The sequence below is a fragment of the Nannospalax galili genome, unplaced genomic scaffold, assembly GCF_000622305.1.
Source record: "Nannospalax galili isolate Female #2095 unplaced genomic scaffold, S.galili_v1.0 scaffold1225, whole genome shotgun sequence".
Lineage (NCBI taxonomy): Eukaryota > Metazoa > Chordata > Mammalia > Rodentia > Spalacidae > Nannospalax > Nannospalax galili.
Genome location: NW_008352717.1, coordinates 714,983 through 737,522, shown reverse-complemented (window position 1 = coordinate 737,522; position 22,540 = coordinate 714,983). Strand labels below are relative to the sequence as shown.

Genomic DNA, 22,540 nt, shown 5'->3' with positions numbered 1-22,540 from the left:
ACACATATGCATGTTATATATTACAGAATCTGTACAGAATAGTATATACATATATACATGTAGAGTACGGAAATTTGGTGGGGGGATAGAAAGAGTGTGTATATATGGGGAGGGAATCTAAATATGATCAAAATATATTATATGAAATTCACAAAAATTAAATAAATCAATATTTACTGGGGGAGGGGGCTTGTAAAGGAAAAGATTGGAGAGACAGTGAATATCACAATAGCAAACGCAAGAAGGGAGATGTTTTTGACAGACCAGGGGCTCTGGAAGAGGTTCTGATGTTGAAGAAGAAACAGGCACCACAAGACAGTGGTGAGAAGTGGGACTCTCATGACATGGGCTGGCTCAGATGAGGCAGGTGTGGCGCTGGCCAAGAGGCAGATGCCAAGTGTCTTTAGACTGTAATTATAGGCTCAGCACTCTTGTCCAGAAAATTAAGGTCAATAATTGCCTACATTTTACATATATATGGGGGCTGGAGAGATGGCTCAATGGTTAAGACCACTAGCCGTTCTTGCAGAAGACCTGGGTTTGAATCCCAGCACTCACATGGGCAGTCAACAACTGTCCATTACTCCAGTCCCACGGGATCCAATGCCCTTTTCTGACCTGTGCGGACATTGCACAACATGGGTAGATTTACATACATGCAAGCATAACACTCATAAACATAAAATAAAAAAATGTGTATGTGAGCCAGGCGTGGTGGCACACGCCTTTAACCCTAGCTCTCGGGAGGCAGAGGCAGACAGATCTCTGTGAGTTCAAGGCCAGCCTGGTCTACATAGTGAGTTCCAGGACAAAAGACCAAAAAAAAAAGTGTATGTATATACACATATACACATATATAAAAGAATTTCAGCAATTACTAAATTCTATCATGTCCTAGTTACCTTTGGCTGTTACCTTGCCACAGACTACAGTCCTCTGGGAAGGGAGGATCCATTGAGGGATTTCCCAGATCAGATTGCCCTGTGAGCATGTCTGTGGGGGATTGTCTTGACTGTTAATTGATGTAGGAGGATCCAGTTCACTGTGGGTGGCACAATTCCCAAGGCAGGTTGGCCTGGGTCATACAAGAAAGCTGGCTGAGCAAAGCCAGAAAGGGAGCTATCAAGCATCCTCCTCTGTGGCTTCTGCTATACTTTCTTGGCTGTGAGTTTCCTGGTCAGAAGTAATGCTGTGTGGAATTGCAAGCAGGCTTACCTTTGGGTTCCTGCCCTGCCCTCCCTCAAAAATGGACTGTGACCTGGAAATGTAAGATGATATAAACCCTTTCCTTCCCTAAGCTTTTAGTCAGAGTGTTTTATCACAGCAACAGAAACAGAACTAGAGCATACCAATCCTTCCCTTCCTTCCTTCCTTCTTTCCTTGTTCCCTCCCTCGCTCCCTCGCTTGCTCCCTCCCTCCCCTTCTTTTCTTTCATTATTATTTTTTTTATGTGAGTGCCTGCATGTGTGTAAGTGTCAAGCAATGCCTGTGGAGGTCAGAAGAGCATGCCAGATTCCCTGGAACTGGAGTTAAGGATGCTTGTTAGCCACCTTGTGGGTGCTGGGAATCAAACCTGCGTCCTCTGAAGAGCTTTCAGTGCTCTCAACTGCTGAGCCATCTCTCTAGCCCTTTCCCTGCTTTTTGACAAGGTCTTGCTAGGCCTTAAACTTTCCACCCTCCTGTTTGAGCCTCCCAAGTGACAGGCTGACAGGCGTGTGTCACACCTGTCTGGCTAGCTTCTTTATATTTCATGTACAAACTAAAATTTGCATTTACAGGGCAAAGACACGATGCATCCTAGTCTGACCTACGTTACTGTTGAGCATTTTAAACCCAAATCAACTGCAAGTGGCCATGAGAAAAGTGGGGCCAGGAAAGCATTTCGGTCTTTTCAATCACCATTGGTCATGGTTTGCTTCAAGTCTGGTTAATGTAAGAATCTGTTGGAAGTGAGGGCTGGAATCTTCCCTCTCTCTTTTCAAATTAGCATATAATAACTATGCATAATAATGGCTTCATTATGACATTTTTATATATGTATATAATGTATTTTGATCCCATTCACCCCATTACCCCTCTTGTCTCCCTCCTCTGATCCCCTTCCTTTCCCCAACTAGTTCCCCTCTCCATCCATTTCTTTTTATCTCTTCTCTTTTCTCTTCTCTCCCTCTCTCTCTGTGATCCAATGAGTTTGATCAGGGTTGCTTACATGAGCACCCGTGAGGGGGTATTTACAGGAGGATGGGCTCCTTACCAGTGGCTACATCACTGAGGAAATGCACCCCCCCCCCCCCCCCCCCGCAGCCATTACTGTCAACAGGTCCTCCGGCATGGTCTGGTATCAGGAGCCACTGCCTCCCAAGGGCTGTAGTTTGGAGCTGCACACTGAGCAGGCTTCAGTAGCCTGGCTGTGAGCCCTCTTGTGCACAACCAAGTGTGTGGCAGACCCTGCCTCAGTGCGCACCTACTGCATAACCAGGAGTCCTCAGAATTAATTTCCAAGTGGAATCCCAGGTTAGTAAAGGAAGTATAATACAGATATGCTAATATGAAGCTTACATATGTATTATTAAAACTCAGTGTTATTTAAACTCACTAAAGGAATTTTATCTTCGCACAAAGTCTGCTGGCTTCGTTTAGAATTGCTGAGTGCATGGTGGTGACAGAAAGCAGACCAGCTTGTCTTAGCTGTTTTGCTCCTGTTTATAATCATCTTCAGACCATGAGCCTGCCTGTTTGCCCACACCCAGGCTAGGACTCCCACAGACTGCCCTTGGGATGTCTCTGTCACAGGCCAATTGTTCTCCCGTCACAACTGCTATTTCCACTTGACCTGCCACTCAGTAGCACCTCCTTCTCTCTTTTAAATAACTTTTTATTTAAAATTTTTATTTTATTTATTATCATATGTGTATGTGTGTGTATATACAATGTGTGTGGGTGTGCATGTGCCATGGCGAGTGTGTGGCAGACAGAGGAAACCTCCATGGAACTGGTTTTCTCCCTCCACCTTTACATGGGTTTTGGGGATTCAACTCAGGTCACCAGGCTTAGGGAGCAGACAAGCCTTTTTCCCAGCTGAGCCATCTCACAGGCCCAACTCCCCCTCTTTAACTTCTTCCAAATTCCAATAAAACTTTCCGCAGAGGCCATGTCCTCAGTGTCACTGAATCCAGCACATCCCTCAGAGTCCAGCACCATTTAGCAGAACCGACCACACCTTCTTTTCCAAAGTTCCTCCACTACTTCCAACCACCCCTCGATCACTCCTCCTCAAAAGGCCCTATCAGAATGCTTTGTTGGGACATCACAATTCTCAGCTGTGAGATCACAAAGCCCCACGTGACATTACAATACCCCATTGTGACATCACAATGCTTTAATGTGACAACACAATACTGAATTGTGACAGCAGAATGCCCCATTGTTACATCACAGTGCAGCATTGTGCTATCAAAACGTTAATTGTAGCATCAGAAGTCTCCATTATGCCATCACAATGCCCCATTGTGACATCAAAACAAAAATTCAAAACATTAATTTAAAGGTAATCAAAAATATTTAGAAATTAAGAAAAATATTCCTAAGTAACCCTTAGATTATAGAGGAAGTTAACGTTTAAAACTGTCTACAAAGCAATGAAAGAATATTTAATATCAATATGTGGCAAACAAGTATATTCAGAGAAAAAAATTGTTTTTGGTCTTTTTGAGACAGGGTCTCCCTGTAGCCCCAGCTGTCCTGGAACTCACTATGTAGACCAGGCTGGCCTTGAACTCACAGAGATCCACCTGCCTCTGCCTCCCAAGTGCTACAGAGAAAAAATTATAACCTTAAAATGGTGGTGCATGCTTTAAATCCTAGAACTCAGGAGGCAGAGGCAGTGGGATCTCTGTGAGATCAAGCCCAGCCTGGTTTATGTTGTGAGTTCTAGGTCAGCTAGGGCTACATAGTGAGACCCTGTCTCAAAACAAAAACAAAAAAACCGGCAAACCAAAAACCCCCAAACAAACACAACAGCAAAACAAACAAACAAACAACACCAATGTTGTTCAAGACAAAAGGTGAAAACTATAAACGGAGCCATAGCACTTCCTGTACGTGACTCCACCCCTGCAGGCTCCACGCTGGTAGCATGACAAAAAACGTGACTGAAAATGTACTGACTTGTTTTCCTGCCATCAGTCTCTAAATAACATAGCACTGATGATTACTCCATTACTGCATTAGGGTGGTGTGACTTCCTGGGGGGAATTACAGAAGTGCCGACTCGTCATAGGCAGGACACCAGCAAATCAAAGAAACAATTTCATTCAAGTTCAGCTTGGTGAGCCAAGGAGTTACTTGCAGAAGCAGAAGTGAGGGGTTACTTATAGCAAGCAGCACAGGCAACACAGGCCAGGCAGCTGCAGCACTGGAAAGCCCACCCCAGTATGGATCATGATGCAGGAAAGCTACATCACCCAAGACCCCTGTGCTGTCACTGGACAATCTCCTTCTTAGCAACTGTTTACATCGAACTTCAGGGTTGGGGCTTTGCCTTCTGCCAGGGAATACTAATAAGCACAGTCTTGTGAGGGTCTGGTGTGGGTGATCAGGACTACTCTGATTTGAGAAAGCAATTGTTGGGCTGGTGAGATGGCTCAGCGTGTAAGAGGGCTTGCTGCCCAGCCTGTTGACCTGAGTTCAATTGCCAGGACCCACATGATGGAGGGCGAGAACTAGCTCCTGTAAGTTGTCCTCTAAACTCCATGTATGTGCTCTATACATGTGTTCCCCTCCCCAAATAAATGTTATTTTTAAAAAATTTAAATAAACCAATGGTTATGGTAATACAATTAGGTCTGATAATCTGCACTTATCTTCTTGTATGCTTTTTTTAAGGGAGGAAGGGTTCACGTCTCTCTTGGTATCAATTTCTGTATTAGTTACTTTTCTCCTTGCTGGGACAAAACACCTCTGTATCCTGGGACAACCAAGAGCAGCAGGAGCTGAACTAGCTGGTCACATGGCGTCTGCAGTCAGGAAGCAGAGAGATGGGTGCTGGCTAGGCTGGTTCTTCTTTTATCCCTGCTTATTTAGTCCTGGCCCTCAGCCCACGAGATGGTACCATCCACAATGAGGGTGGATCTTCCCACATCAGTTAACCCTCTCAGGAAACATCCTCAGAGACATGCCCAGAGGTGTGTCTACTAGGTGATTTCAAATCTAGCTGCGTTGACAATGAAGATGGACCATCACAATTCACCCCTTGTCAACCTGACACCCCAAACACATCACTGTTTTGTTTTTATTTGTTTTTTTTAGACAAGGTCTCACTATGTAGTCATAGCTGACCTGGAACTCACAGATATTCTCCTGCCTCTGCCTCCCAAGTGCTAAGCACTAAGATTAAAGGTGTGTACCACCATGCCCAGCAAACACATCACTTTAAACCATAGCATTCCAACTCTGGTCCCTAAAGTCTTAAATTATTTATTTATTTATTTATTTATTTATTTATTTATTATTTATTTTTTATGTGTATGAGTGTATTGCCTGCATGTTAAGTAAGTGCACCCATTCTGTGCAATGCACATGGAGGTCAGAAGAGAGTGTCGAATTTCCTTGGAACTGGAGCTACAGACAGTTGTTAGTCACCATGTGGGTGCTGGGACTCAAACCCGGGGTCCTCTGTAAGAGCAGTCAGTGCTTTTAACCACTGAGTCACCTCTCCAGGCCTAGTTTCTAAAGTCTTAACGTTCATCTAACAATGAAAAATTCATTTAGTCTACCCCTTAAAATTCTCCAAGGTAATAGTTCTAAAACTGCTCAAAGTATAAGTGAAGGGCAATCTCTTAACTGTGAGTTCTATAAAATAAAAATTACAAAGTACATACTTTCACTATACAGTGGGACGGAACATTCCCATTCCAAAAGGGAGGAAGAGGGGCATAGCTAGGAACCACTGGGCCAAAGAAAGACCAGAACCCAAACATCAAACCCCAAAGCTTCATGCCCTGCATCTAGGAGTCTTGGTGGTATCATCTAGACTCAGACATCCTTTGGTACCCTTGCCCCTTTCCTTGGCAGATGTCTCGTGAGCCTGGCATCTCCAGCATTCTGGGGTTTCCATAGCAACTTAGACTTGATCTTCCCAGCTTCACACAGTGGCCTCTCACAGCTTCCTTGCAGGAATTCCAACCCAGCATCATATTGCCTGGCTTCAGTGGTGTCCTGGAACCTTGGTGCAGGCCACCACAACCCCATATCCCTTACGTTTTGCATGCCTGCAAAACCAGCACTGTGTGAATGATGCCAAGTTCTGCTGCTAGGTCAAGGTATTGTCTGGTCTTCTGTGTGCCCTGTGGCTGAACATGGGGAAACACCCTGTTTTACAGCAGGAAAGCCCTTCTGTGGCTCTCCATTCAGTCTTTCTCCTTTCAGATGAATTTACAATTTTCACAAGTTGGAGGCTACCGTGGGTGGGCTCTTGCCCTCAAGGCTCCTTTCCTAGTGTCCCAGTGAAGAGTGCAAGGTTCCTCCTTAACTGCACCAATTTCTTGAGCATTTAAAGCTGCTTTTCTCTGCACATTCCTCATCAGCAGCTTTAAGTCCTTTCCTCACCAAACTTAACTTTAAATATCTTTCTGCTCCACTTGCTGCTCTCGGTCGATATAAACCTGGACAAGAGCTGTAGCAGAACCATGCCACAGCCTGAATGCTATCCTGCCTTGAGATTTCCTTTGCAGAACAGGGTAGTCCATCACTTTTGAATTTGGCCTCATTCAAATTCTTGGGACACAGGCAGAATGCAGCCAGATCCCTGACCAGAATGAAACATGAGTGGACTCCAGTCCAGCTCCCTAGAGTCCTGTCCCCTACTGAACGAGCTAGGCCTCCATGGTCCACATTTCTCTCGGCATTCTGGTCTTCTGAACTCCCACCAGAATGCCCCGTTAAGTTCCGCCTGCACCATTCTAGGGCTTCTCTGGCCCCAAGCTCTAGACTTTCCCATGTTTTTCCTAAAAACCAGTTCCAAAACTCTAGGAACTCCATGGGCAGGTTTATCACAGCAACAGCCCCACTTCTCCACACCAATTTCTATAGGAATGACTTTAACAAAAGTCACTTGTGACAAAAGACTTTGACAAAGGCAAATTAAGGAAGAAAGGGCTTATTTGCACTTGTCTAAAGGTACGGTCCACTATGGCAGGGAAAGCCTTGTGGCAGCCAGGGTAAGGCAGCTGGTCCCATTGCATCTGCAATCTAGAAGCACTCAAAGAATGCTGATGGTTAGCTTGTGTCTTCTTTTTCAATTCACCGTGGGATCCTAGCCTGTGGGATGGTGCTACACTCCACTTTCGTGGTGGATCTTCCTTCTTCAGTTAAACTGGAAACTCTCACAGACATGCTAAGAAATGTGCCTTCTAGGTGACTCCAGATCTATTCAAGTTGACAATAAGGTTGGTGATCTCAACATGTAAACATCACAACAGGTAATAAGAGACTTGAGTATCACATCTTCATGGACACCAAGGGATGACTGAACTTATCTTAGAAAGCAAGAAAAGAGTAATATAAATCAACAAGGCAGTAGGGAAAATAAAATATTAAAGACGAGCCAACAGCAATGAAAGCAAAGCAGCAAAGAAATAAATTTTAAAAGAATTCTTAAAAAAATAACAATAGCTGGGTGTGGAGGCACGTGACTCTAATCCCAGCACTTGGGAGGCAGAGGCAGGCAGTTCTTTGTGAGTTCAAGAGCAGCCTGGTCTACGTAGGGAGTTCCAGGTCAGCTGGGGCTATAGGGAGACCCTGTCTCAAAACCAATCAACCAACCAAACAAACAAAAAGTTATGAAAATAGTAAAAATATGGGTCTGGAGAGATGGCTCAGCAGTTAAGAACATGGGTGGCTCTTGCAGAGGACCTGGTTTGGCTCCCAGCACTCACATACAGCTGTCTGTAATTCAGTTCCAGGAGATCTGATGCCCTCTTCTGACCTCCACAGGCATTGCAGGACACAGGTGCACATATACATGCAGGCAATACACTCATACATAAAATAAAATAACAAAAATAATATAGAAGAAAATAGTAAAAATATGTAAGATGAGAAAAATGAGAAAAGACAGAATACTTTAAAGAGAGTCCCATGACTGTATGACAACATATTCAAAGGGCTAAGGGAATAGAGTGACATTAAAAAATTAAATGCCACCAAACTGATCTAAGAAGTGGAAAATTTGAATACCACAATGGGCAGACCCTGGGATGGTGATTAAAAGGAACTACTGAGAAAATTTCCAAGCCTAAGGATTTGCAGGCCACTTTCATCTAACCTTCAAACCCAGAAGAGGAAGCCCTTCTGTAACTTGAGTGCTACAAACCACAGGGCACGGTGGAAGGCTCCCAAATCCCTTTAAGAAAACTATAGGTCTCTTTTGCTTTAAAGATGCAAAGACTCAAAATAAGAACGATGTATCAAAAGACTAACAAGTTAACACTATGTCCAGATAGGGCTCATTTCAGGGAGTAGGGGTGGTCTGTAGGAGGATATCTGTTCACACAGTGTATTACATTTAAAAAATGAAAGGGGGCTGGTAAGATGTCTCAGTGGGTAAATCTGACTGCCCGCAAGCTTGACAAACTGAGTTCAATCCCCACACAAACATTGTGGAAAGATAGAACTGACTCCTTTAAGTTGTCCTTTGACCTCTGCACATGAACCATGGCATGAACACAATGGTGTACACATACACAATAAATGTAATTAAAAAGTAAATAAGAAGGGGCTGGAGAGATGGTTAAAGGGTTAAGAGCACCGGCTCCTCTTGCAGAAGACCTGGGTTCGATTCCCCAGAACCCACATGGCGGCTAACTTCTGTAACTCCAGTTCCAGGGGATCGTTACCCTCTCTGGCCTCTCTGGGCACCAGGCACACACATGGTGCACATATATACATGCAGGCAAACATACACATAAAAATAAAAAAAAATCTTTGAAGAGAGTAAATAAAAAAATGAAAGGGGCCGGGTGTGGTGGCACACACCTTTAATCCCAGCACCAGGGAGGCAGAGGCAGGTGGATCTCTGTGAGTACAAGGCCAGCCTGGTCTACATAGTGAGTTCCAGGACAGCTGGGGCTACAGAGAGACCCTGTCTCAAAAAGACCAAAAAAAGAAAAAGAAAAAAAAAAGGAAGAAAACCAGTATGTTATAATAAATTATGCGGAAAGGAAAGTATTTGCTGAAACTCAGCAGCTGCCATACCTCGTAATAAACAGGATGTCAGCAGATAGATGCTCAAACACATTGTTAGGGAGATACAAAGTACAGTAATGAGGCTTCAACATTGCTTCCATCAGACTGACAAGAGGCCCAGAATGGGGCACTCATGTGTGGTTGGGGCCTGTCACATCCCCAGCAGCTGTCTGGAAACGTGATGCTGGATATGCCCTCTAACTACCAACCTCTCCCGAGAATGTAAGGCACAGAGAAAAAGCTGGTATATACACACACAGAAAGTTTGTGGTGGTGGTAAGCTCGCTCAGTAGGTAAAGGCACTTACCACCAGACCCCAAGACATGAGTTTGATCCCTGGGACCCACATGGTGGAAGGAGAGAATTGACTCCTGTCAGTTCTCCACATCTGCACTGTGGTATATATGCACACCCATGCACTTGTGTGCACATGCGTATGCACACACTCAAAAAATGAATACAATGTAAAATTTTTCAAAAATGTTTGCCATAGGCTGATGTATTTGAACACTTAGTCCACAGTTGGTGGTGCTGTTTGGGAAGTGTGTCACTGGGAGTGGGCTTTGGGGTTTATAACCTTGCCCCTCTTCCTGTCCTCCCTCTCTGCTTCCTGTGTGTAGCTGAAAATGTGACCAGCCAGCTTCCTGTGCCCATTGCCGGCCTATTGTCCTGTCCTCCGCACCATTATGGACTTGATCCCTCTGAACTGTTAGCCAAAATAAACCCTTGCTTCCTTAAATTGCTTTTGGTCACAGTGACAGTAAAATAATTGATATAGATGTTAACTGCAGTGTTGCTTAATGTATAACTTGCCATTATAGTTAAAACCTATTCAGAGAAATAAGCAAGAATTCCCCCCGGCCCCCCTTTGGTATTTTGGTTACCATTTATTTGTGAAGTTAAAAATGAGAGATAAAACTATCATACAGGGTTTTTTTTTGTTGTTGTTGTTGTTTACAGTTTATCTCACCCTCAACAGACAGACATCGTACCAGGCTAGTCCTGGGGTCGAGGTGGGTGTGGGAGTAGGAGATGAGTAAGGTGGAGAGGGAGAGAGAAATCGGGGGGGGGGGAGCAGGGCTTGAGGCACCCACGCCTGGTCCAAGTAATGTTCAAACTCTAAAAACTGAAAAAGAAATAGTAAGAGTGATTTTTTTTCTTTTAAAAAGTTTATTTCAAAAACAAGAAGAGGCCCCTGGGATGGGGGGACAAATCACTGTCCCTGGGAGGGGGCTCACGGAGGCGGGGATACATTTATATATTCTCTGTGCATCACTTTATAGCTTTTCTGATAAGCAAGAATTCTAATTGCAGCAGATTGCAAACACACCATCTCCCATGGCAATGAAGATGACATACCTTCTAAGTCATGTGTAAGAAGCTCAAGATTTGTGCTGTGGCAGTCTTCGGGAGATACTGGGCAGGGCTTGCTGGCTTCTACCTGTAAATTCCAGCACTTAAGAGGCTGAGGCAAGAGGATCACCTTGAGTTCAAGGCTAGCCTGGGCTATAGGAAGACTTTGTTTCAAAGAAAACAAAAGTTCACCTTTATCTGTTCATATCAACTGATCATCTCTGTCTGCAAATTAGCTTTGGATCAGGTGCCTAGGGATAAGTAGTTTTACTCAATAAATAAAATTTTTAAAAAATGTGTTGGGGATCTAGCTCATTTGGTAGTTTACCTAGCATGCATGGGTTCGATTTCCAGCACTGCATAAACTGGGTATACCTGTAGTGTACATGAGGCCAACCTGGGCTACATGAGACTCTGTCTCCAAACAAATAAACACAAAGCAAAAGAAAAACATATTTAGGGCTTATTAAAAGAATGCTTGGCATACTTGTATTTTGGAATTTCCATCACTGTGAAACATGAAGATCATGGTCCCTCCCTCTTTCAGTCCTCAAAGCTCTTTAGGTATTGTCTACAGGCTAGGAGTGCCTGTGCACCTTGGACCCTGCACACTTGGCTAGGAGGCTGACCCTGAACGTTTCTGATAGGTGGGCCAGGACACATCTGTAAGCATGGTCAAGAGGGCTCCAGGTGCACAGGTGCTGAGCAGGCAGTCAGAAGTTTGCTCAGGGGCAGGAACATACTGCCAGTGGGCCGGGCCCCTCATGCTGCCTGGCACATGCTGTGCTCCCCTGGCCTGCACTCTACTATCCTTCGGGGTACTCCATGTAGCTGTCTGTGCCTCCATCACTGCCTGCCCTGTCTTTAGAATTGGCCGGTGTCTTTGAGCAAACACCAGTCAGATGTCCACCCATGTTCCTGGCCAGCTCGTGCACCCTCGCTCATGGACGGCCACCTTTCCCTTTTTGATCTCACTCTTTCGCCCAGGTGTGGGCCACTGCCCCGGCCACCCGTCCCTCTGGAGGGGCCAGGTATTGGCCTCCTTCCACACATGCCCAAATTCCACAGGGATGTCAGTATTTGGTTACTATCTCCAGTTCTCTCAATCTTCTCCTCCCCACCGAGCTTTCTGGCCCAGCACTCCACCAAAAGTGCTCTGAGCAAGGACTTGGAGGCCCTGATACTGCTGAATCCACCATGAATGTGCTCCTCCTGGTGTAACAGCACAGCTCTGAAACCTACGTGGCCCTGGACCAGAGCCTAGGATCCATACCGTCGTGGGTCATGCGGGCGTCTGCACAGGCCTGCCTTGCTTTCTCTTTATTTGCCTGAACTCTAAATGACAGCCCAGAAGGTCCCGCCCACCGGAGGGCGGGGCCATCTTGCTCACTCCAGGTGTGGGGCGCTCTAGTGTGCGCGTTCCTGGACAGAGGGCAGATGGATGCCCTTGACTGTCAGGACTGGACTTTGATGTCTGTTGCTGAGGATGATTCTAGAACTTGGACAAGAGACAAACAGAAGAAAACAAATTGGTATAGGAAGTAAACAACACATTTTATTCCACAGGAAGAAGGGTGGAGACTCAGGGGTGACGGCCTGCTGTGCAGCTAACAGCCCACACAGTGAAGAGCCAGGTACTTTCAGTACTCCAAGCAGCAAGGCTGATGAGGAACCATATTTGAGGCAGTATGGAAATCGGTGGAAACTGTCTTAGCAAAGTCTCAGACACCACTGGCTAAGTATCAACTTCAGAAGAAACAGGACTTTTCAGTTGCTGTGGCAAGGCTGGTTTCTTCCAGAACTTTGGACTCTGTCCTGACAAACCAGGATGTAATGGTGAGCGCCTCTGGAATCTTCCCCTGGCCTGGCAGGAGGGCTACAGGGCAAGGAGAGCTGGGAACTCGCTTCTGGTCTCCCTTTGTCCCTCGAGCCCCACCCCATCTGGTCTCTGAACCCCTTTCTAATGCCTGCTCCTTCTAAGGCATAAATATCCTCTGATATTTACAGAGGGAGGGGCCGTGCCACCACAGGGGATGGACAGCTATTTAAGGAGCTGATTAAATTAGGAAGGAGCCAGGAGGAGGACTTCTGACCCTCCCTGGGCTCTGAAGCACCAGGTCTAGATGCCCTCAGCTCCTTCCTGCAGCCAGAGACAAGGACCCCAGTGCTGTGGGGTGGAGGCAGGCAGACTTCCCTAGTAACACTAGCTCCTTCATTCCGCTAGGGTGTTTCAAGTGCCTGTCCCAGCAAGTGGCAGAGGACTCTGACACATAGTGAATACTTCTGAAAGCCTCTTCTGTAAGATCTCAGGCAGTAGGTTAATGATGACAAGACCTCAGGCCAAATATTTGGGGGTTCAGGGACCCAGGCTGTCGAGGAAGGCCTGAGGAGCTACCTTCCCCCTCTGCTTCAAACCAGCAACCGAAGCCCCAACCCTACAAAAGTCGAGTTCAATCTACTAGCATTCCAGGGAGTCCAGGGAAGGCAGATCCTTGAAAATACTATTAGCTAAAGCACTCCGGAGGAACTTCCCCCCTTGTACCTCAGCGCCCTTGTGCACACGAACACCCACACATGGGCTTAGGGATCGGGGTGGAGATGGGGAGAGACAGATGAGCTTCATTTGTGTCTTGGAAGGATTTGAGTTAGAAACACCAAAACCTTCCACACATCCCCTGAGTCACCCTGGATCTTGGCTACATGTGACAAGATTGTAGAAGCTGGCTAGCTTCATTAAAGTAAAAAAATTAAAACCATTAGGTGAAACATTTATTCTAGAGTGTGGAGAGGCCTACCCTCTGCCTCCTATCTGCATATCCCTTCGAAAATGAGGTCTGGAAGCAGCTGGCACCTATACCAGGTTAGAACCATGGACCAGACATGCTTTGGCCAAATCCTGGTTCCTCCAGAAGCTCCCAGGCACAGCCTTTTAATGCATCTCACGACCTTTTCTGAAATTCTCTGTCTCCTGGTCCTGTGTCACTAGTGCTGTGTTCCGCAGGGCCATGATGCCGTGACGTCAGCACGTGAGTTTTTCAACACAGTGGGAAGCACCTCTCCCACAGCTCAGCACCCAGGAAGGAGAGACAGCATTCCTACAATGAAGGGCTCAGTGGGATTCCTTTTTCATTTATGCCAACACTCAGCGTTTCAAATTTCTCTACCACAATAGCACAGAATGCCTGCAGGGCTGCTGTGTGCGCACGCATTTGGCAATGGAGAATTTTAAACCCAAGTTGAGTACGTAGAGTTGTTGAAGAAAGCCAAATGGAAGCAATTAGAGAATCACCTGTGAAATTTAAACACGGCCTGTGACACAGGGTGAGAAGGAAGGTGGGCGCACGCTGGTCTCGAGTCTCTTCGATGGTGGCTTTGTGTCCGCTCCCTTCCATCTAGGTAGCCAGTGACTGCCCAGGAACACTTAGATCTCTCCTTGGCCCACTGACTGCATTTGCAAAGCTCAGACACGGCACCCTTCAGCTTTCTACTCTCTCTGCAGAGAACCCTGGAGGAGGCATGTGGCCTTGGGGCAGCAGAAGATTCAATACCACTGTACATCACCGTACACGTAACAAACCTTCACACAGAACAGCCCTGCTCAGAAGCATCTATATATTTACAAACACACAGTTGTACATATATACATGTTAACAAAATACAGGACAATCTAAAGATTAGATCCATCTCAATACATGTGTTACGTTATTCAATCAATACTTTAAAAAATTATCTCCCCACAATCTAAACTAACTCCAGCCCCACAAGTCAACGTTTCCGTTTACATTTTTCCCTGTGAGGATTTCCTTTCCCTCATTTCTTACTATCTTCCCCCAAACCCTCTTCTGGCTTCCCTTCTAACACAAGCCGAGTCTGGGTATCTGTCCTCTGCGTTGGGCTTCTGTCTGGAAGCATCTCTCTCCAGCGGCTGGCTGTTCTCAGGAGTCCAGCTCCAGCTGCTCTTGGTTTTCACTGAGTCTCAACATAAGTTGCTGTTCATAGTAAAGGCTCTTTGCATAGTTTATTTCTTGTGATAACTTGACAGCAAGGACCTCAGATTTCACATGGACCTACGGAGGAGACAAGAAGAAACAACTGAGCTTCCCTGAGGTGGAGAGCAGGACACAGCCCGAGGACTCGGCACAGGCAGAGGGTGCGGCATGGGCATAAGATGTGGCGTTGCAGTGCAAAGCCACCAGAAGCAGTTCCTCTCAGAGTGGTGTGGACAACTTCCAAGAACGGATTTCCAGGGACCTCTGCCTAGTCCACCCTGATTCAGATTTTGATTTACTCCTCAGTGGCTGTGGCCAGCCCATCACCACCAGCATTTGGGACTGAAACTGATGTGACTGCACTCAGAGGGAGGCAGTTACAATGGACTGGACTCCCTGCTCCAGCCCAAAGCCTGGTGGTGGCCAAGGCAGGTAGTCAGCAAGCAGAGCAAGCCGGCAGCCCTTCCCACCCGGACTACTTCACTGCTAGCCTGCCTTGAAAGAGGGAGACAAGGCCAGGTGAGGCTCAGTTGGTGGAAAACGCAAACTTTGGGGAGGCAATTTGCCATCAACCAGCCCTATGTAAGCCAATAACCCCAAGGGAGCCTCACAGACTCAAACCCACTCCAGTTCGTTCCTGGGAGAATGGGGAAGGTCGAAGGGCCTGAGGCCAGGTCCAGCAAGGCTGGCTGCTTCTCTACAGAAGGAGCAGAGCCAACAGTCACTGGTGGAGGCGGTCTTGGTGAATGCAGGCTGAGACACAACAGCTCCGCCATGCTGTGTGGAGGCGGAGATGGGTGGTCTGCGTCCTCACATCTGCTCTGCTGTACCTGCAGCCTCTGCACCGGCCTAGCGCTATGACCACAGCAGCTCTGTGGTCTAGACACCAGCTTGGGAGTTGGACCTCCTGAGTCTGAGCCCAGCTTGTGCCAGAGTCAGCTATGTGCCCTGAAGGAACCATCTGCCCTCGCTCCTCAACTCTTCAACAGCGCCGAGGGCAGGGGCAGCACGACAGCACGCACAGCGTGTGGCTGTGAAGCGACAGAGCTGCACTGCTCAGACGTCCCTCCTTGAACACCTCCCCCTTTAGGTGCAAAGCATGATTTATATTTACAAATATCTGCTGGGCATGCTGCGTAGTCTCTGCACGGATCAAAAAGTTACAGTTTCCTCTGTTACAGAGAAACAAAACCGTGTGCTTCACCTCCTCCAAGATGTCATGCATCCTTAGTCACTGAGTGCTGCATTTCAGGGACACACAGCTCCATGAACAGGCTACCCGCTTGTGATGGGTTAACTGAGGCACAGTGCTACGTGCACGGGCTTCCAGCAGAGCTGGAGCACATCACCTGGTGGAGTCTCTGTGGGAGAGCAGAAGGCAGGGCAGGGGGCCACCCGGGCTGCCGCCCTCAACATGAGCACAGCCACGTGGTGGCAAGGAGCAGCGGGACTCACCATTGGCTTCTGGTGGGACGGGCCTGGGATGGACACGCCACTGCTGGAGTTGGCAGCCCTCTTGGTCACCTGCACATAGACCTTCCCGTGGTCTTTGGAAACAAGACAGTGGTAGAGATCATCATATTTGACCTCAAGGAAAATGGCCTCTCGGTCTACATAGTCCCCACTCTTCAGGAAGTACACAGCTTTGGAGGAGATGAGCACACAGTAGCTGTCGATGTTCTCCACGGCAATGAAGCTGCAAGGGGAGAGGAGAATGAGGTGATGCTGGGCTTCTCTTCCAAGTCGGAGTCAGGCTGCCCCTTGCTGGTGGTGGCCTGCTGAGGTCTGTGGGGTCTGAGGCCTAAGCTTACCTAGGCTTCCCATTTCCCACAGAGAGAGAGAGAGAGAGAGAGAGAGAGAGAGAGAGAGAGAGAGCGGGGGGCTCTACACTTGTTTTTTTTTTACTACAAAGACACAGACTTTGCCCTGCACATGCACACACATGTGCACTTATCACCTCCCTGTGCACACACACACAAGGTGAGAGAGAGAGAGAGAGAGAGAGAGAGAGAGAGAGAGAGAGAGAGAGAGGCGCTCTAGGCCTATTTCTTCATTTGCAAGTTTGGGATTGGAAGGGCCCTGGCCTCCGGGGCAGCTGTGGGGCCTGCATTCACAAGGTGCTCGAGAACAGTGGTAAATGATATTGGTCAGCCATAACAGAAACAGCTTCCTACCTGAAGTAGGGTTTTGTGGGATGTATTTCTGGTGAGCTTTTAGATAGCTTAGGACTTAGAGAAAACTCTAATAACACATTGTTAGACAGAAGGACAAGTAGAGCTTTTCAACATTACATCAACAGACCAGCCAGTGTTCAGGAGGCCACATTAGTTCACCAGGAGACAGCTGGGTGAGCAATACTGACGGGAAGCAGCACAAGCAGACAGGTTTCTCACACTGCACACTGCAAGGATGACAGGGCACACTGCACGCCTCAGTGCTTGTACACCTGCATTTATGTCTCTCCAGTAACAGCTCTGAGGGGTCACCTTGCTCCTGTTCAGTACAACCAGGGACATGGGACTCTAGCACCGCTCCGTGTTCCGCAAACTCGCAGCTGGCCAGCGCGTCCCTGGGTCAATTTGTAGGCTTCATTTACAGATTTGTCGTCATTTATTGTAGAGCTTTAAGGCCAACGAGAAACAAGCCAACTTTGAAAAGTAACAGTACAAGGGCCAAACCCCTGTTGAGCAGTGCTCACAGACTGATTGGAATGCATTCAGGTCACACCTCTTGCCTAGCTGCTGCGTGAGTGGTCATCAGGAATCAGCAGGGACAGCTCTCCCAGCCTGGCGGCTGCCGGCATCACATACTACCCTGCCACAGTGTGCCCTGGCATCCAGGACAGCGAGAGAGAACTTTGGAGGCAGCAAGCATTTTAAGAGCTGCCTGACAAACAGCTGGCTGTGGACTCCAGGTCTCAAACTTTACTTGGCTCAGAGCCAAGGCTCCACTTGGTGTTTCTGTGGACCTGGGTCCAGGGTGGCAGAGGATCCTGTAGGAGAGGGCTTGCCTGCTGATGGCCAGTCTTTCCCGCCAGATTGGACCTCACTCTCCTGTGCTGAGAGAGCTCTTAGATCATGGCTCACTCTCAGTCTTAGCACTCTCCCCACCTGTGCCAGAGCTCCCGCTCTGGAAGGCTCACTAGTACTTTCCCCACTGCTGAGCAGAAGATCTGCTGTGCTCTTGGCTAAGCACCTTGGCTTTCAGTGAAGCTCTGAGCCCCATAAAATGTGGGGTCCACACTGTATACCCACACAGCTTCCTGAGTACCCACCACCAAGTTGGCCACCTGTAAGAATTCGCAAAGTATCCACCTTGCTTGCGTCGTCATTTGAATTATGGCTCCTGTGACAAAAACTGGGGTTCGCTGTTCTCGTCTAACTGGTTGGCAATGCTGAGAATGCAGACTTCTAAAGTCTCACTGCCAAAATTAGAAGGGCCCAGGCAGCTCAACACAGCCTCCTCCTGTCCTACATTCTGAGAGTCAGGGCAGCATCATCTCGAGTGAAGAGGAGTTTAAAATAGCTGGTCCAGGGGAGCATGGAAGGATGTGAAGAGGCAAAGGAAAGACAGGGGACAGTGTCTGGTGGGAGGGGGGCAGGGGTACGGGACACACACAATCACACACCGGGGAGACAGTGTCTGGTGGGAGGGGGGCAGGGGTACGGGACACACACAATCACACACCGGGGAGACAGTGTCTGGTGGGAGGGGGGCAGGGGTACGGGACACACACAATCACACACCGGGGAGACAGTGTCTGGTGGGAGGGGGGCAGGGGTACGGGACACACACAATCACACACCGGGGAGACAGTGTCTGGTGGGAGGGGGGCAGGGGTACGGGACACACACAATCACACACCGGGGAGACAGTGTCTGGTGGGAGGGGGGCAGGGGTACGGGACACACACAATCACACACCGGGGAGACAGTGTCTGGTGGGAGGGGGGCGGGGGCCAGGTTCGGGTGGGTGGGGGGCAGGGGTACGGGACACACACAATCACACACCGGGGAGAAAGTGTCTGGTGGGATGGGGGGCAGGGGTACGGGACACACACAATCACACACCGGCTGGAGCTTGATGGGAAGCGCTGAGCACACAGAAGTGGCTTTGCTTCTGAGTGCTGGTGGGCCAGGTGCATGGCCACCAAAGCCATCATGAGCTCTCAAAGGAGACTCCAAAGGTGGCCAACAGACAGGGCGACAGCAGGTATGCACACTATAGGCTGCAGCTGAGACTGGCTATCTAGCTTCTCAGCTCTCTCTCCCTCACCAGGGCCCCTCAGCAGCTGTCACACCCAGGGAGCTGTCCTTACATCCTGTCTAGAGGGGCTGATGGTGAGTGCATCTTCCCAAAGGGAAAACAGTTCTATAGGCTTTAAGGCAGATTCCCTTCCTGGGGGCCAGGAAACTTCAGGAGGAATGGCAATTCTGAGCCAGGAGGCAGTCCTGAAAGGCAGGGGACATGGTGATGGAAATCTGGGCTAGGCAGGCAAGGAGGTCGCACAAGCAGGGGACTCTGGTCAGGTCGCTTGCTTTCCTAGTGGCTAAGTTCTTTCATCTCTAAGGGAGCCAATGCCAATGACCAGCTCCTTCAGTTAGCGACGAGGGGAACCCTGGCAGAACAGGAACAGCACAGCAACATTAACTCTGCCCAGATCTCCACTCTCAGGCCCGGGCTAAGCTCATATTTTGGACAATTGCATTCAGTGTTCTAAAATTTTCAAATCAAAAGCAGATCAGAACCAAGGGTATAACCGAGGGAAGAAAGAGCTGGGAGATGACCCTGGGACTGGGTGGCTGAGGGCCAGCCCCATCTTCCCTGAGGCTTCCCTCACAACCCATTATCCAAGGCCAGGGTTTTGGGTCCCAGCAGCACCACTGTTGTTATTAAGCTTGATGTTTTTACAAAGTCTGGAAACAACATCAAAGACTCAAATAGCTCCAGAGCAAACCCCTTATCTGCTGACACTGCTTCCAAACTTGTCACTGACTCTGAGAGGAGTCACAGCTTGGGAGGCAAGGTGGAGCCTTGTGTCTTTCCTCTGCTGACCCACTCCTTCCTGTTCCCCTTTTGCCCACCGCCCTGTGGCCTCCCACCTGCAGGACAGCTCTCTGTGGTGTGTACATGCTCTGCTCCTTACCATACCAACAGAGCAGCAGTGGCTACTGCTGGAAACTGCTTTAGTGCCCTGACTTGGGCTTCAGCCACTCTTCACTGCTGCTGGCCCACCAGTGAGTGGCCACTGGAAAGCCAGCATGGCCTTGGGTGGGTCCTGAGGACACTTCTTCTGTTCTATGATCTGTTAACTCAGGGGGCAAGAGGGAGGATGACAAAGAAACACAAGCGCCTGGGCAAGTTCTCTTTCCAATGTGAGGATGGAGAGACCCAATCCACAAAGTTACCTACCCACTGGCACCACAACATGTGGCTCAGACCTGTAGGAGAATGGCAACCCTGTGCTTCAGGTGATGGTAACAAATACAGTCTGCTTGCCCTGCTAGCCTGTGGACTCGCCGAGGACATCACAGAGTTCTTACTTGGCCTGCCACACGGGGGACTTAACGTATGCGTCAAGGATCTCAGAAGATGACAGTGAAACCAGGCTACAAGATCCATAAGGATGTGCCAGTGCAAATGCAACTCTGGGCGTTGCAGCTCAGCGCTTCTCCCAGAACCTTTAGCTTACTAGATTTAGCAAGCCATTGACTTTTATCTGAGTAGCTGGGCAGTCTGCCAAACACAAGTCTTCAGGTGTCAAAAGTTACTGACGGATGATTTCCTGGCTTAGAAAAATGGAAGCTGGAGCTGGGGGTACGGCTCAGCGAGGGTGCAAGCCTAGCATGTAGAAGGGGCTGGGAGAGTCCCAGGAAAGGAAAGGAACAGAGGAGGAAGGAAGGAGAGGGAAGGAAATGTGTTGTGTGTTACTGGAGGGTTTAGATTATATGCTATTAGAATTAGTATCATGGCTTGTACAAAAAATTTCCTTCTTTCAGTAATTCCTGGAGAACAGATAAGAGGGATAAAATGAAAGATTCTCCACTGTTTGCCTTATTATTTATTTTATGAATTCTTTTTGATTTGGCTAACTCATTTTGTAAATGAGTTGATTTCATTAAAAAGAGAAAGGTGGCTGGGCATGGCGGCGCACACCTTAACCCTGGCCCCAGGCAGGCAGAGGCAGGCAGACTTCTGTGAGTTTCAGGTCATCCTAGTCTGCATAGCAAATTCCAGGACAGCCAGGGCTATACAGTGAGACACTCAAACAGCAAACAAGCAAAGAGACAAAAACCCACCCCTCCCAAACAGAATAAGAGAGTGAGGCGGCATTTTTAGCAGCTATTTTGAGTGGACGCCTCTTCTTCAAAATTTCAGCACTGCCTCAGGAGACAAAAGCCTAAGCATGACCACGTAAGGCCAGTTACAAATCTAGACGACCAGTCTGAGGTCTGCAAGCCATTCTTCTTTTCTTCTTTATACACGTTTCTGTGTTTAAAAGCCTCCCAAATGTTACTTTCTGCCTAACTGATAAACAGCCCAAGGAGCGAGCACGCCCTGGAGGAAAGCAGCTTCCTGGGAGAGCAGGCCTCTCCAGTGTCCCTTGGAAAAGGTAAGAAGCCCTGTGCCTGCACTCTAAGGACATGCTCTGAAGAAATACTACGAACAAGCAAGCACTTAAGAAAAGGTGACTGTTGGCCACAAACCAGGCATTACTTAGACAGCAAAATTAAATTGATCACACAGAATAAATGTTATCTTAGCATCACCGTAATTCGGATTCTGGGTTGGGACAGCGAAAAACAGGAAACGATGGGGTTACGCAATGGGCTGAGGAACAGCTGAGGACCCTGAAAACGAAGAGCCCGCAGCCGAGAAGACCTCGCATCCACGTCACAGACTGTCAGCTTAATGCTGATTAATTAAACCACGTGAAAAACAAAAAAACTAATGCAACTTGATGTGGGAGATCAAAGTTGAAGCTGCTACGGTGCTGGGGGCTTTGTGGGGTTTTCGCTCCATCAGGAAGTAATTACGCAGTATTTTCCAGAAGTGAAACAGTGAGTCTAACTGGAAAAAAATGTGGAAACGTTTAGTTAGAACAGTAGAGCAAGGTATTAAAGACCCTTTCAATGGGTTAACTCTGAGGGGAAATATGCAAATAATTAGGTCCCTAAACATGTTTTTAATTACAAACCTAGGATAAAAGTCAGAGGCAGAAGTCAGCGCCCATGTTTTTTCCTGAGAACCCCTTCCTACAGATGACTGGAACGTTCACATCCCTGTGAAGACAGGCTGACGACTGAGGATGCTTCGAGTCATGTCTGCCAGAGGCCCTGGTGACCTCTTCCTGTACACCCAGGAAGACTGCAGTCACGGGCCTCCCTTACCATCCACTGGCCAGAGTCAATCATCAGTTTGGGTGGAGACACATGGTTTTCATCTTTAAAGTCAAAATCCATTCATGCCAATAACTATTCCCAGTTCACATGACTTTCACGAGTTTCATGAAATCTGTTTCACCAATGCCATCCTGGTTCCAGTGCTCAGCTCCCCTGGCTGTGTCCAGTGCATGCACGGCGTGGGCAGCCGTCCTAGGTGCTGCACTATACCATCTCCCTGGTGATTTGTGTCATGTTACTCTACTGCAAATGAATCTTGGATAGTTTGAGTAGAATGGAGGGGGAAGTGGGTCAGGGGTGAAATTAAAACACAAAATACAACGACCTAATCCTGGTTCCAGTGCTCAGCTCCCCTGGCTGTGTCCAGTGCATGCACGGCGTGGGCAGCCGTCCTAGGTGCTGCACTATACCATCTCCCTGGTGATTTGTGTCATGTTACTCTACTGCAAATGAATCTTGGATAGTTTGAGTAGAATGGAGGGGGAAGTGGGTCAGGGGTGAAATTAAAACACAAAATACAACGACCTATAATCTTACTTAACCCTTAAAAAA

General features: G+C 47.9%; 1 protein-coding gene across 1 annotated transcript in view; it reads right to left on the bottom strand.

Annotated features, from left to right (window-relative positions):
• Positions 1-14,193: 14,193 nt before the first annotated feature.
• Positions 14,194-22,540, bottom strand: part of Vps13d (vacuolar protein sorting 13 homolog D) — a 250,567-nt gene continuing 242,220 nt past the window's right edge. The window contains exons 68-69 of the mRNA XM_008849943.3: positions 16,041-16,281; positions 14,194-14,663 (exon numbers count right to left, since the gene is read on the bottom strand). Coding sequence (XP_008848165.2) covers positions 14,532-14,663; positions 16,041-16,281 — 373 coding nt within the window. The 3' untranslated portion in view covers positions 14,194-14,531. The remainder of the gene's footprint in view (positions 14,664-16,040; positions 16,282-22,540) is intronic.